Source organism: Centrocercus urophasianus, unplaced genomic scaffold (assembly GCF_019232065.1).
Source record: "Centrocercus urophasianus isolate 14NV4802_14NV808 unplaced genomic scaffold, USGS_Curo_1.0 seq_10, whole genome shotgun sequence".
NCBI classification, from domain to species: domain Eukaryota; kingdom Metazoa; phylum Chordata; class Aves; order Galliformes; family Phasianidae; genus Centrocercus; species Centrocercus urophasianus.
This window is the reverse complement of record NW_024884142.1, coordinates 90,366,088-90,380,495: the sequence shown is the minus strand read 5'-3', so window position 1 is coordinate 90,380,495 and position 14,408 is coordinate 90,366,088. Positions and strand designations below refer to the sequence as shown.

At 36.1% G+C, this 14,408-nt stretch overlaps 1 protein-coding gene across 5 annotated transcripts in view; it reads right to left on the bottom strand.

Moving 5' to 3' along the window:
- The window catches only part of LOC122164964 (SLX4 interacting protein), a 110,806-nt gene that overhangs the window by 58,840 nt on the left and 37,558 nt on the right, over window positions 1-14,408 (bottom strand). For all 5 annotated transcript variants that reach the window (XR_006170351.1, XR_006170358.1, XR_006170357.1 and 2 more), the window contains exon 5: window positions 12,603-12,726. Coding sequence is in view for 1 of the 5 variants with exons in the window: in XM_042827487.1 (XP_042683421.1) it covers window positions 12,603-12,726 (124 nt within the window). In the remaining 4 variants the exon portion in view is untranslated. The remainder of the gene's footprint in view (window positions 1-12,602; window positions 12,727-14,408) is intronic.

Here is a 14,408-nt window from a genome sequence, read left to right as displayed (position 1 = left end):
TGCAAGTTTTTAAACTTTCTACACGCTTACTCAGCATGAGTCTGCATCTGCTCTCAAATTCAGACTTGGCCACTATCAGTACAATTTATATACCAGCATATGCTAACATGGCTTCAGGGCAAGCTGTAAAATATGCTCCAGGAAAGAAGGCCAGTGTATACACAGAGAGGACCAGAAGCTGCTCGTCAAGTTATCTGGAAGGAAGGACAAAATAATCCAGCATTAGCTTTTTAAGCATTCCTTTCAAGCTTTACCCTAAGCTACAAAGACTGTTTTGCAGCCAGTAACAGAGAAATTTCACACATCTGGGGATCAGCAAACCTAGTCGGACCAATCTTTGATTTCCTCTTCATCATAGAACGTAGATATAGCTCCGTCTGTAGAATACCAACAGAGGTAGGAAAGAAAAAAAGTAGTTTGGAGGTTTGTTTTTCTTCTAAATCCAAAAGATCAGATTCCAGCAACAAGAAACAACCAACCAAAAAGTAAAAAATAAAAATAATTTTTAAAAAAGGAACCCCAAATGTGACTGAATAGAAGTAACTCTAGAAAAGCCACAGTTCACTTTCAGCTGTAACATGCCCCAGTGAGTGCTGCCTTTTAAGGGAATGGTAATTTGCCCTGCTTGTTATATTTCATGGTCCCAAGACACTGAGAGGAAGTATCAGACACTGACTCTGTACTGTAAAACTATCCAGCAACACTTGCTTTCCTTTCCAAAGGAGCTGCAGCCAAGCTGCCTTGAGCTTCCAGGAGGCTGCCAAGAGGCGGCTGTGGTGCAGTGCAGAGCAGTGGGAAGCCCTCTCCCACGGCTATTAGCGACCATTCAGCTGGGAGCCTGGGAAAATGCCTCCGAGCTGCTGAGTTATCTGGAGCAGCCTGGCAGGTGTTCGCTTCCCAGCAAAATCTGGCACCTGCACAGCTCTGTAACAAAACTCACTCAGGTCTTCTCCAAAGCCACAGCACAAGTTCAAGGAGGCTGCCTTGCCCCCTGAACACTTCCATATTTGACACGTTGCACAACACTTCAGTACCGTCTTTAAACACAAGCAAATGAAAAAAAAACCAAAACCAACAAAAACCAAAACAACCAAACCCACATCTCTTTTTACCTCCTAGCTGAGAGATTTCACATTTCTGGCAGGTTATCCTGGACTAGCACAGTCTCTATGTAAAGCAAAATCTCAAAGCCTTGTAACATATGTCAGAAAAGAGGATGAATTTCCTTGGTTACAATGTGAAAATAAATACACAGGTGCATCAGACTTACTGAACTACTGTATTTTACATTAAATAAAATTACGTTTTGCTCATGCTAATTATTCCAGATTAAGCTACACTAGTAATAGTGTTTACAGTACATAAAGTTTTTCATCTTCAAAGTGCTCTACAGACATATTATTACAGTCCTTTTTAGCGGTCATACTTCTCCACTTAAAATTATTCATCACCCAATCCAAATTCCTGATCGTTCGTAAACTTCAAAAGGAAAAAAAAAAAAAAAAAAAAAAAAAAATTATTTTATTCTAAACCTACTGGTGATTGCGCAGATTTCCTCCCCCAGAACAAATGCACATATTCACATTATCTGTTCCAGGTCATGAGCTCTAATTTAGACAAGATTCAAAAGCAAATGGGAAGTGTTGCATGTAAGTTAGAGTCTGAGCATAGGATAAACTAGGGGCAGCAGAATGGGAGGGAAAGGACAACACAAGAAGCTACTCAGGTTTCCTGAGCCTTTTGCAGGGTTCCTAGTGGGTACAGAATTTTCGTAACACGAACCTCAGATCCTCCCCCAAAAAACCCTATAAACTTCATAGGTAGTGAGAAGAAGTGTAACAGATCTTCACCTAGTGCAGATTTTCATGCACCAAACAGTGCGTTCAGACCAACCTACACAGCTGAGGATCTCATGCAGCCTTTTTAAACATTATTCCCTCAATTCAATTAACTTGTAAATTATTTTCTTCAATTTTCATTATTGAAAGTGATAAGTATCTGCAAGTAATTATGTAATGAAAAACATCAATACCACTTAATTTTTTATTTTTGTTTCTTAATAGTTAAGAAAAAAGCATTTTGGCCACCAGAGTTATATACAGTAAGCCCAAGAGAAAAGCCTGGGTGCTGCATTGACTATATTCACCTGCACTTGTTTGTTTGTGTGCATGCATGCACATGCCAGAAAGAGTCAGGAAGAGACGCAAGCTAAAGGCATTTAACACAGCACTGCAGGTTCTATTTTACATGCATAAAACCAAAAGACTCTCTGTTCTTTACAGTTCCACCAACAGCTTACTCACATTACAAATATGTGAGGTTTGTTCTTGAAAACTCTTATATTTGCAAATAAATTCAGTGATGTACTTCTGTATTTTCCAGGGTACCTCAGAGCCAGTTTAAACCAAGTACAGTCAAAAACTGATTACTGTTTTTTTCCCCTTACAGCATTAGCAGCATCAGCTGCTAATGTATCCAAGCAGATAAAGTAAAGCCATATATTCGTAGATCAGCGCACCTTTCCCACAGACTGTTGTTTCCTATTAGAAAACAATAGGAGACAAGATTTGATTTCACCTTTTGGTTGATCTTTATGACCATATCATTTATTGTTGACAGGCTTCAACACACAAACTGAAAGCTACTTATGAATCCTTGTCTCTAATGCATAAACTGTAGTCCCGACCAAGCCACGTGCAAAGAGGTCCTTAACCACTGGAACAGGCCTGACAACTTAGGAGGAGGAAGGCATCTGTCAATACCTGCCAAAAGGCACTGACAGCTGAAAAACAAACCCTGCAGTAAACACTGTGACACGACACAAATCAGCAGCTGCAGAAAATCGCAAGTCTCTTCAAAGTAGCTGTATCACCATGCACCAGCAGCTCAGGTAAAAACTGCCTGATGTCACATATGCAACTATGCTGCAACTATTTGCACATGTGCAACTATGTGCAAATATGCTGTATGCTGTATTGCTGTATGCAACTATTCACAATCATGCTGAGCATCTGTCCAAACTTAGCCAGACACAGTTGTATTCAAATGACACAATGTCACGTACTTATGTCACTGAATTCCTAGCAGTGATTAAAGTAAGGCTGTAGAAGGAGGAATTTAGCTAAAATGAAACAGGCACTGTGATGGCGACAAATACAACTTCCAGGGTACGACGGAATGCATAGAGTGGTCTTTAAAGCACAAACTAGCTTTCAAAATATATGTCTTTTCAGCCTGTTTCACTCCTTGAAGATACCTGTGCACTACACAAAAATTTTTGTCATTAAATTCTTAAAAGGGAGGAATTCATATTTTAAATGGCAGGAATCTCTACAAAAAAAAGTCAAGTCTAGCATAAAAACTCAACCAGAATGTGTAAATGAACTTTTCAGAATTTAGCTAATATGACTGCTTCCTCTTATTACCTTATAATCACAGCATCATTGTAGGTGCCAATACTACAGTGCGAAAAGATTTTCAAAGGCAACGAAATAATCTGCAGATTTGCAGGCTCTATTTTTTTTTCCTTCTGGTAATAGGAAGTAAATTCTGTAAAATCATATTCCCCAAGAGGAAACGGTTTTAACCTCCTAGCTGAAAAGACTTTCATCTTCCGATAATAACAAGGTCTTTAGGCAAGGGTCACTAAAAACATGAGGAACAGGTTTTATAGCCATGTGATACAATATACATTTATGCACATGTTCAAAACCCACGGGTTTGGTGAAAAAGTCTGCCTCTGGAGACAGGTGTAGGCATGAGTGGGAAAGAAAAGCCAGTAACAGACATCTTCTGCAGAACTTTAAAAAGACAGCATGAAATGTGAAAACGTACTTTCTCCAAAGGTGAACTTGATATATAGCAACAGTGAACATGGAACCAAGAAGCAGATGTTGATGGCCACGACCGCTCTTTTCTTCTACTCTAACATCCAGGAGACACTTCAAAAGCAAGCAAGTTCCAGGAGATGCCTGTGGACTGGAACCAGTATGCATTTCACAGTGTTATCACCGGGGTTCACGGCTACTTTCACACAACAGTCTTTTCTTAGGCTTCCAACAAATCAGAACAGGAAGAAATTTTGGAGTGCAGCAAATAGAAGGAAGGCCTTGACAATGAAGTCTTCTGTATTTTCTCTTTTAAAATGCCAGCTAGCAAATGGGCCATAATTAAGTCAGCTGCTAAAATGATGTACCTCAAAACAAGTGTCCATCTTTTTCCTCTCATAAGCTCTGATAGGTCCCATGAACAGCCAAAGATTGTGACCATCTGACCAGTGCCACTTGGCTCAAGCAGTCAAACAGGTGCTGGCTGAGGTGCAAAGAGCTGGCACCTGATCTCAGAAGTGTATGCAGCAAGCTGCTCCATTACACTTATTCAAAAATACAGTATTATAAGGGACCATTTGAATTACACAGCTGAATTTCTTGTGGGCTCTGCCATCAGTGTACTAGATACTAAGTGAAAAAAAGCTAAATAACACATCCACTCCTCAATATTCAATAGGAAAATCAAAAAGGATGGAATCTGTGAGCTTATCAAGTGCTATGGAAATACAAGAGACTGTGAAGAGGATTTCTATTTTTTTCTCTAAAGCAAGCTTTGCCATTTACATCATTTTGTTTTCTACACATACATATATTGACCACCTAAAGGTGGAACGTTTCTGCTGCGATAACTGTACTTTGCTCTGCATGAGATTATCTCATCTGAGGTTGACTGAATTCATCAAATCCTGTTACCATGTCTACAATGCATATTCAATATTGCATTCAATCTTTTTTCCCCTCTCAAGTAAAAGTCTTCTTTATTTGCTGCGCTACTAAATTTTAGTTTAGTTCCATACATTTTTAACAAATTAAGATCCAGTCTCTGCAAAGTTCAGCAGGTGTAGTTTTGATTATGGGCTATCAGTCATGTCATGAACATTTTCAATCAGTGGAAATCTTCAGTGTGTAATAAGCAATATAGCTAGCACCTTGACTAGTGATGGCTCAGTAGAATCTAATACACAGAATCAGATAATTGCTTTCTCTGACTTACTTACTTAAAGTAAGTATGCATGAGTTTTTGGTTTTTTTTTCCCATGAAATGGCCTTCCATCTCTATCTGCATAAATTTATGTAAAGCCTTAGAAAAAACTTCCAAATCTAAATAAGCCCACAAAAACGTTTGCAATTTTTTCTCTTCTTTATATGATAATGAAATTTAAGTTACTGGTTTTGTTAGATTGCTGGTAATAGTCTGGAGACATCACTAACATTTTTAGAGAATGAAAGGGTTAAAGATGTGTAAAACAGATTTTCTCACAGTTTAGAGGGAAGAAAACAACACATTTAGGAAACCAGGCAGCTAAAAGGTCAAAACGTTACACTTCCAGGTCAAACTTCTGGTTGCAATTAAGTAAATTCTTCCAAATATTTCTAAGGAAATCATATTTCTTTCAGGCTTTGTTTCAGATCCTTTTTCTACCTTGCTTACTTCGTAACCAAAATAGTGTTGCTCTCTTTAGAAATATTTAGAGTATCTTCTGTTTCTTTTTTTTTTTTTTTTTTTTTAATTAAATGAATCCTATATCAAGCTGATGTTAAAAAAAATAAATCAAATCCTTATTTTTTTCTCACCTCATTTACTATACTGTGACCTAATTAAAAAGACAGAAGAAGCTATCAAAGTTAATTTTTAAAGACCTTCTTCTCCCCTTAGAAATAGTTCCCTTTACATCCAATTTCATTACCTGTATTTTTACAGTTGTATTCCTTTTATTTTTAATAGTTCTACAAGAAACTCCCAAATCCAAGGTGCCAATGAAGATCTTGATGTTGTAAACACGTGCCTACTAAAACGGTCCTGCAAAACACAGTGACTGCTACCACTGCTTAATGAGACCGCTTATGATTTTCTATGACCTCAAGAGAATCCATGTCCCACCAGCACAGAGAATTTCAGAAGTTCTGTAGGATTTTTTTGTTTGTTTGAGACAACTTAAGCACATGGTCACCACAGCTGCACACAGAAAAGAACCACAACAGGAATGTAAAGATAACCAGTAAGAAGGCCCAGTCTGCACACAAACACACTAAAAATGCATTCTTATGTATACGAGCTAGGAAAAACAAAAATCCTGAGGCATATTCATACCATATTAAAATTTAGCCAAACACAAATACATGACCACACGAGATTCAGATGCTTCCACACACTTTGCCTCAGAAGAATGCATTTATTAGTGCCAAAATGCCCTCACTAGAAGATGATGACATTTGTACTTGATCTGTGGAACATTCCAAGCAGCACAGTCTCTTAGCAATCCCACAGGCTTATTTGTAAAAATCAGACAGCTAAGGAAAATCAGCTCTCTCATACTGACCATTTCTTCCACAGTATCTTAGATACTCTACCAAAAGGAAGTTGAGCATCTTTTGAATGCAGACCACGGAATCTACGAAATGTTCCCAGCAGAAAACTGGTTTGCCATGTTCATTATGGATGGAAGCACAAAAAGTCAAATTTATTCCTCAGAAAAATCCTCTTGGAACAGCAAGCACTTTAAAATCCATTCCCACTGTTCCTCATGTTCAAGCAGGTCTAAAGAAGATAAGACTGATATCCTAACCTCTGGATTCCTGCTTCCAGGTGAAGGTGGAAGCTTTAAAAACTGTACAGTGCACACAAAAAAGTACCTCCAAGATGAACAGATGTGCAAAGAAGAATCTGTTAGTGATGTAAGAAATAGCCAGTGCTTAGGGAACTATTTTCAAAATCCCTCCGTGCGGATTCCAAAACAGGTAGGTGCTAAGTTATACTACAAAAAGTAGTAATGCAATGCCCCCGTCAAAATGAGATTCATTTTGATATTTTCAAGAGAATATCAATCATGTAAAGCAGAAATTAAAAGTCAGGTTAATCTTGCTTAATTTGCAACATCTGTAAGCTTGCATTCTGAATTCCAGTTTTAACTGATACAGACAAACAAGCTCTTCCGGATTCACATCATCCGAAGATGTATTTTAAAATGTACCAGATGAAGTGACAACCACCCACCCACTTCTATGACTTATGAACAGACTTTAAACCACTAGATTTGCAAAGTTAGATATAATTAGATACAATTAATTATATACTGCATGTTCTGGATGGGCGAATTGACTATCAGCTCCTAGCCAGTGTCGATACATTGAAAGAGAAGACATAATTCCACTTTGTAAATAAAGGTTAATGACTACTTACTCCTTTCATAACTATACAGTGAAAACAACAAAAAATACATTTTTAATTTGCATAAATGTATGTGCCTTTGCATAACCCGAGGTACTAACAGCAAGATTACTATGCAGTTCTAGTTGGATGCTACAGTAAACCTTTTTAGCTTACTTAAATATAATGTTTGTCCATGCACCCCCACACTTTGCTCACATGCATATACTGCAGTAATTTCCATTTTTTTTCTCTTCATAAAATGAATTAAAAAAAAAAAACATATAGAACCAAAAGATAGAAACAGAATGGAAGTGAGCAATAAATAAATAAATAAATAAATGATCAATGAATTAAATAGATATTAATTAAAACATCAGAAGTAAAGCCTGTTTTCTAAACTGAAGACATACAGCAAACTACACAGTTCTCCGATTATTTTAAGCAAATGGTATATTTCTTTTCAACAGTATCTATATAAAACATTTCATTATAGGGTATCTCTAAAATAAATACAACAGTATTTCATTTCCTACCCAGAATTATAAATAATTTCACATGGGGGATGCACCTAGAGCAGAATAAAATAAGGAGAAAGCATTCAACAGATCTGGTGCTACATCTGCAAGTGTCCCAAGACAAAGATAGCAATTACTAAATCCTGTGAGGAGCAGTTTAATATCAGGAAAAAGACAAACACAGATCCTTCAATCTAGAAAGCCTAGAATTTCCTCTGACAATCTTTGAAATACATCAGCCTCTCCCCAACATAATAACATTTACGGTGCAGGCTTTTTCCTTATGATGATAAGAAAGGCCATACTGAATAAGATCAAAGGTTCATATAGCTCAATGTCTTACATTTAATGTCACTAGAAAAGCATAGAAGGGAAGATAAAACACAAGAGCAAACTGCATGCAATTATTTCCCCCCAGTCCTCTCCCAGCCTTCCAAGAAACCCATATCCTTCCTGGGTTCTTGCCCAAATAAGTGAACACATCTATCACCCTCATTGGCAAAGAATTCCACAGCTCTGCTAACCAATTTGACTTCCTATAACTTTATTGAATGCCCACTTGTTCTCAGATTGGGGGAAAAAGAAAAAAAGGAGATCAGAAATGATTTGTGGAGTTGCTCTTTAAGGAAGACAGATGAAACAATTCTTGTTAAAATCAAAGTTAACACTATTTCACCACAGAGAAATAAGAGTTTAAAGCTAGACAAGTGGGAATATTTTAAATCACTTTTGCTGCCACAGAATTCTAACAGGGAACTTAGCCTATGCATACCTTACGCACTTCAATTACTACAGAAATAGTGAACATAGACTATTTCGTGTTTATAGGAGAAAAAAAAAAAGAAAAAAGTTTCATGAGAAACAGAACAAATGAAATGTATTTTCTTATAGAATCTCAGTTGTTTTTTTTTAAATATTTAATAAGATGTGAACTTTGACACTGGGTCTCTGTAAGGCCAAACTACTCAAAGGACTCGCATTTCTTCCTCTTCCTCATTTCAGTAAGCTTATCTGAAGTTAAGTGCTGGCAAACATATCCCCTGAAATTTCTACCTGTCATAAAGTTCAGCCAATTTAGGAAAAGCAATCAGAGGGAAAAGATGGAACGGCAAAACAGAAACAGACAGAAAATATGATCGCAATTAGCTCAACTTTTCTAAGGAAGCAAGGTTCAATATATTTTTTAAAAATACTCTATTCCGGAGAATGCAGATAAAATCAGGCTGTGAACTATCTGTGCCGTATGATTAATTATTTCCACAGTAGGAAACACAGTACAATACAAAGATCTGAAATCAGAGCAGAAACGTTCCACCATCAAGCCAAGACAAATAACAAGGATGCTAGGGAAGGAATGAAAAAGATCTGAAAATGATTTGTAGGATAAACATATTGAACTTTGTCCGCATTCAAGAGAGGGAAGAAGGAGGTCTGTTTACAAGATACCTTCTTCCTTTCTTCTCTCCTTCCATTTCTAAGGTGGCCACATTTTCTTTACACGTTCTCCTTTTTCTTTCCTCTACGCCCATATGAACTTTGGCTTCTTCCTTAATTTTCCCCAGTCCTCCCTTTGTCAAGCTCCTGTATACAGCATCTCTATATGATCCTCTTTACAGCCTCTAGTCACTTAGTTTTTATTACTCTTCATCAGAAACAGTCATTTTCTGAGAAGGTGAAAAGCCAGGCTTTGCTTTTAGCCTATTTAGGCTTATAGCCTTTCTGTATTTGGATGAATATTATGACACTAAGATTAAAGATGCTCAATACCATCGCTAAAAACAACTATATGTTACTGAGCAGCACAAGTGGTGCAAACTGAAAACATATGGCAGAAACATATTTGTATATATTTTATATATATTTTTTTAAATACACACACGAAGAATAGTTCTAACTTTAAAGCTTATACAACATAAAGCAAAACAGGTAAGTACAGTTTGGTTTTTTTGAATGAGTTAAATTTGCTAATGCATGTTTATTGTTATTATTACAATTATTATTGTTGGTTGGCTTAAATTCACTGAACTTCAAGTAGTGCAAGCAAACCATATGTTGTTAATGCCTTTCCTACATGATTTTGGCCATGCAGATTGGACACAGGCAAAATCAAATCTTTTAAAATCTACCTCATTTTACATTTCTTTAAAAAAGATAAAACAAAGCAAAATTAAACACTTTCAGACATTAATTAAACACAGGAAATGGAAAGTTTATACCAAAGCCTATGTCCAAAGAATAAATTAAAGCTTACTTTGGCATATTGTTCTTACTGGCCATTTGGGAGGGGTGGGGAAATTGTTCAGACAGAAGGAAGAATAGGAAGAACTTGCTTGTCTTGGCTACTTTCTCTCATTTTTCCATTCTTTCTTTCTTTCTTCTCCTATGTGTAACACCCACAGATTTCCTAATGAGATGGTATGTGACCCACCACACACTGCTGTGTGGGTGTAACTTGAAAAAGAAACGTAAATTTACAAGTTACACAAATGGATATTTACATTTTGTGCCACTAAATTGAAAGGTGGCAGTAACTAATACTAACACTAAACATAATAGCATGTCAATGTTTAAAAGAAATTCTGACAGCTGAAGAAATTCCCTTCAAAATAGTAATGGTAGCCAGTCTGCTCTATAGATCTAGAAAGCAGAACTGGATCTGCTATCCAAAATAAAGTAACTTGGTTTCTATTTCTGATGAAAATTCCCATATGGCCACTTTAATATTAAAGGTCATCTAAAAGCTTGCTAACCAGAACTAATAATTCTGATTCTAATAACTTTTGAATACAAACTAACAGAAATTAAGCCCAAAAGATGCAAGTCCAAGCAAGAGCGGAGTGCTGAGCAATCAACCAATTAATAAACATCTTCTTGTTCTTCACAGACACACTCTGACCTGCAAAAGTGGTGACTTTACAGCAGCAAAACTCCAGACACAGACTTGCATAACTTTGAGAAAAAGAAACCACATCCAGTTTGAAGAACTCAAAAACTTCCAATAACCTCCAAATGCAACAGTAACTGCAAGCTTAAATATTTTACCAGCAGTAGCTGAAGAATGCCAATGTAGTTAGCCACAGATGAAAGCTTACACATTTCTCTGTATACTTCAAATACTGTCAGGCGAGCACTGGCCAGCTATTCAGCTATCTTGTGCTTCGTCTGTTTGAGAACATTACAAATCTTTGTACTTCACCAACACTCCACCAGAACTGTGACCAAAGAGAGGAAGGTGAAACACTTGAGAAAGAGTTTTAGCCTTGTGGCTCACCTAGAAGGGTCAGTCTCTCAGAGGTAGGTCCCAGCTGCTCCGGTGAACACCCACCTACTATATCTGCTATTTCCTTCTCAGGTAAGAATAGACTTGAATGTAACTTGAATAAACTTGATTCTTGAACAAAGCACTCCTTTCTTACAAATTACAGCCCTGAGCAAAGCGTGCTGAGGGAAGAAGAGAGATTTGGAAATTAAGTTCAACATGAATGTTCCTTATCGCATACTTTTTTCTTCCTTTTTTTTTTTTTTTTAAAGTGTTAATTATTGATGTCAAGATTAAACGCAGAAAACTCATGAAACAGAAATTCTGTCTCATCCAAACTAAATATTCTTTAATCTAAAACTATCAAAGATATTACTGATGACCTTAGGTCCTTCATTTTCATAAAATAAGGGGAAGAGTCAAGCAGATCAGTTCACAGCTGTTGAACAGCATACCAGTATTCTGACTGAAAAGTCTGTGATACGAAAGAACTTACAGGACCTTAAAATCTCAAGAATTCCCTCAAACTATTGCATCTATCTGCATATGCAAAAACAACCAGCTTGTCTGATAGTTTTACCTTACAAAATCATTGGTTTTGAAAACATACTTTGACTGAGGCAAGAAATTTAAGAAAATAATCAGTGAAAAATATCACTCGATAAAAGAAAATACAGAAAAATCTCAACCAATCTCAGAATTTCCCATCACACCCTTTGCAGTGGTCCTCTGCTTTCAGCATAAGAAAATTCTATTTGTTCACTCAGAAGTAGAAAAGCATAGTAACAAGTTTATAGCATGCTCCAGGCTGGTAATAAACTAAAATTATTCATTTCCTAGGAACAATTTTAAAATAGCTTGATTTTCAAATGTAAGACAAACAAATAAGCCTATCAGCTACTTAAAACCCACCTAACTAGATCAGGTAATGGAATAACAGCAAAGAAAAACTGGCAAGCCACTAGGTCCTAACATTTGAAGAAAAGCTACAGTAATCATTATTTTTTATTTTAAAGAAAAGTTTACTGGAATTGCATCTACTGATTTCACTTCCCTCACACAGATAAAATCCAACATGGTTGTTCTAGCTGGGTAAATGCTCTAGCAAGTATTCTTTTCTGCACAGTAATTATCCCATCAAAGCCTTCCAAGGTCACTGACTTCATTACCTTTCATTACCATTACAAATCTATAGTAACACAGTTGAAACAACAGATGTCACTTATCACAACATAGCAGTTTTTAAAGAATGAATAAATGGCAAGAGGAAGGAGAAAAATATTTCTAGAATAAAAAAATGTACAAATAGAAACCTGACTTCAGAAAAAAGACAGTTTTCCATCATTTTTAGAGAAACATGGGTTCTTTTATTCTGCTCAATTATATTCTGTCACATTAATTTAATAGCACAAGTGAGATGTCAATTTTTCAACTATGTACAGAAAATTAAAACCCATTCCTGTTTTTTTCAGAAACATAGCCGAAGTAATTTCAAACCCCAAAACTCCAGATATTTTGGCTTTACTAGATTTCATGATGGGAAGTTTCTCATTAAAAAGTAAAGAACAGCAGTTTCCACCATATTTTACCTTGTTTTATTGTTTTACAGATTAAATAACTGATTTTACCTGTAATGAACAGAGGAGCTGACGATGCATGTTCCACTGACTTCCATTGACCACGCTTCTTACGTGCTTCCAAGTAGCGTTTGATCCGTGACACGACCACCTCTTCTAGGTACATGCAGACCTCCTGAAATGTCAACATTTCCCTCTTCAGAGCTAAGCACTGCATGCACAACAAATGCACAAAGGTACAAAATCTCTCCGACAATAATCTGGTACTGCAATCAGGTACTGATTACACAGAGGTGAGAATAAAAAAATACTGTCTGCAATCAGGTACTGTGGTGTTACACAGAGCTGAGAAATGCTTAAGAAATACATTAGAACAAGGAAAAGAAATCCTAACAGCTTTTCTATTTTTTTTTTAAACACATTTTAATAATTTCTTCTACAGTTTTGAAGAATAAGAGAGTAAAAACTATGATTCAGATAGGTCACAATGCATGGTGCAATTTATTTATAGAAAATCGCTGAAGTTCTTAGTCATAGAAATACATTATGACATTAAATAGCATTGTTTTTAAAAGAAAATTAAATTATTTTGTACGCAAAGTATGAAAAAATACACATTGTAAGTATCGTAACACCAGAAATTTAAGCAAAATATTAGTGAAGATATTGCCAGGAATCATAAGCACTGCAAGAATCAGTATAAACCACAGCAGATATTTTGGTTCAATTCAGTGTAATTTGGGAAGGAAGGACATAGAACTAACTTGGTCACAGTAACCTAATTCCTCCAGTTCATTTGATTTTACTCCTCCTAAATTTATCCATTCATATTTTTCATACTTCCTTCAAAGCACAACACAACAACGAAATATAGACAACTGAAAGAAGAACAAACCTTTCATCCAGAATAACCACAGAAAAAGAAACACCTTGATATAAGAGCAAAATATTTATCTCAAATATTAGATCAAGTTTTCAGATTAGGGCACACACACATTTGTGCCTTTTACTTCAGAATTTTTATTTTCCACTATGTCTAACTTTGTGCTCATAGAAATGACACTTTGCAGCACACAAATATATCATCTTACCTTTTTTATAGTTTTTGGACATCAGACAAAATTATATTAGTAACACCAAACATAAAATACCTCGGCTGAAAATTTACTTTGGATTTATCTACCAAGTATGCAGAGGAACATTTTTAACATATTGCTCTAAGTGAGAGCAGTACACATATATAGGTCAACCACAAATAGTATTTTCTCCCTACAGCTAGAAATATACTTTCCCTTATGCTTGAAAAATATAGTTGTAAAATACAGTATCTGCCTATTCCTCTGTTTTACTCATTAAAGTGATCTCATTACACATTCCTTCAACAGGACTGTGCATTCGGGTTAGAATGAAAAGTCTAGAAAGCAGAGGAAGGAGTTTGCATGTGGTTCCTTCCACAACAAAAAGATCAGCATGCATTTCTTTAATTTACATGGAAAATATTTAATTCCGTTGTTATGCCTAGGGAAATTATATTTATTGGTTCTCCACAAAGAACTAAACAGGTCTATATTTAAGAAAGTATAAATGAGCAATTTTCAAGATAATTTTCTCTTATTTCTACAATAAGAACAGAACTGATAACTCAGACCTTTCTGTGTGCAAAGTGGAGCTTTTACAGCAAGGACATGAGAAATCAGTCTAAAAAAGAAATAGTTCTTTTGTCAAGTACAAGGCTAAACTTTGATTTGTTATTCTAGGGGAAAAGAAAGAGCACACAAAGGGCCGGAAAACTAGAAAGGGTAGGACAGAAAGAGAAAAGTTCCTGAAAAGCATCAAATTAGTGATTTGCACGTCAGT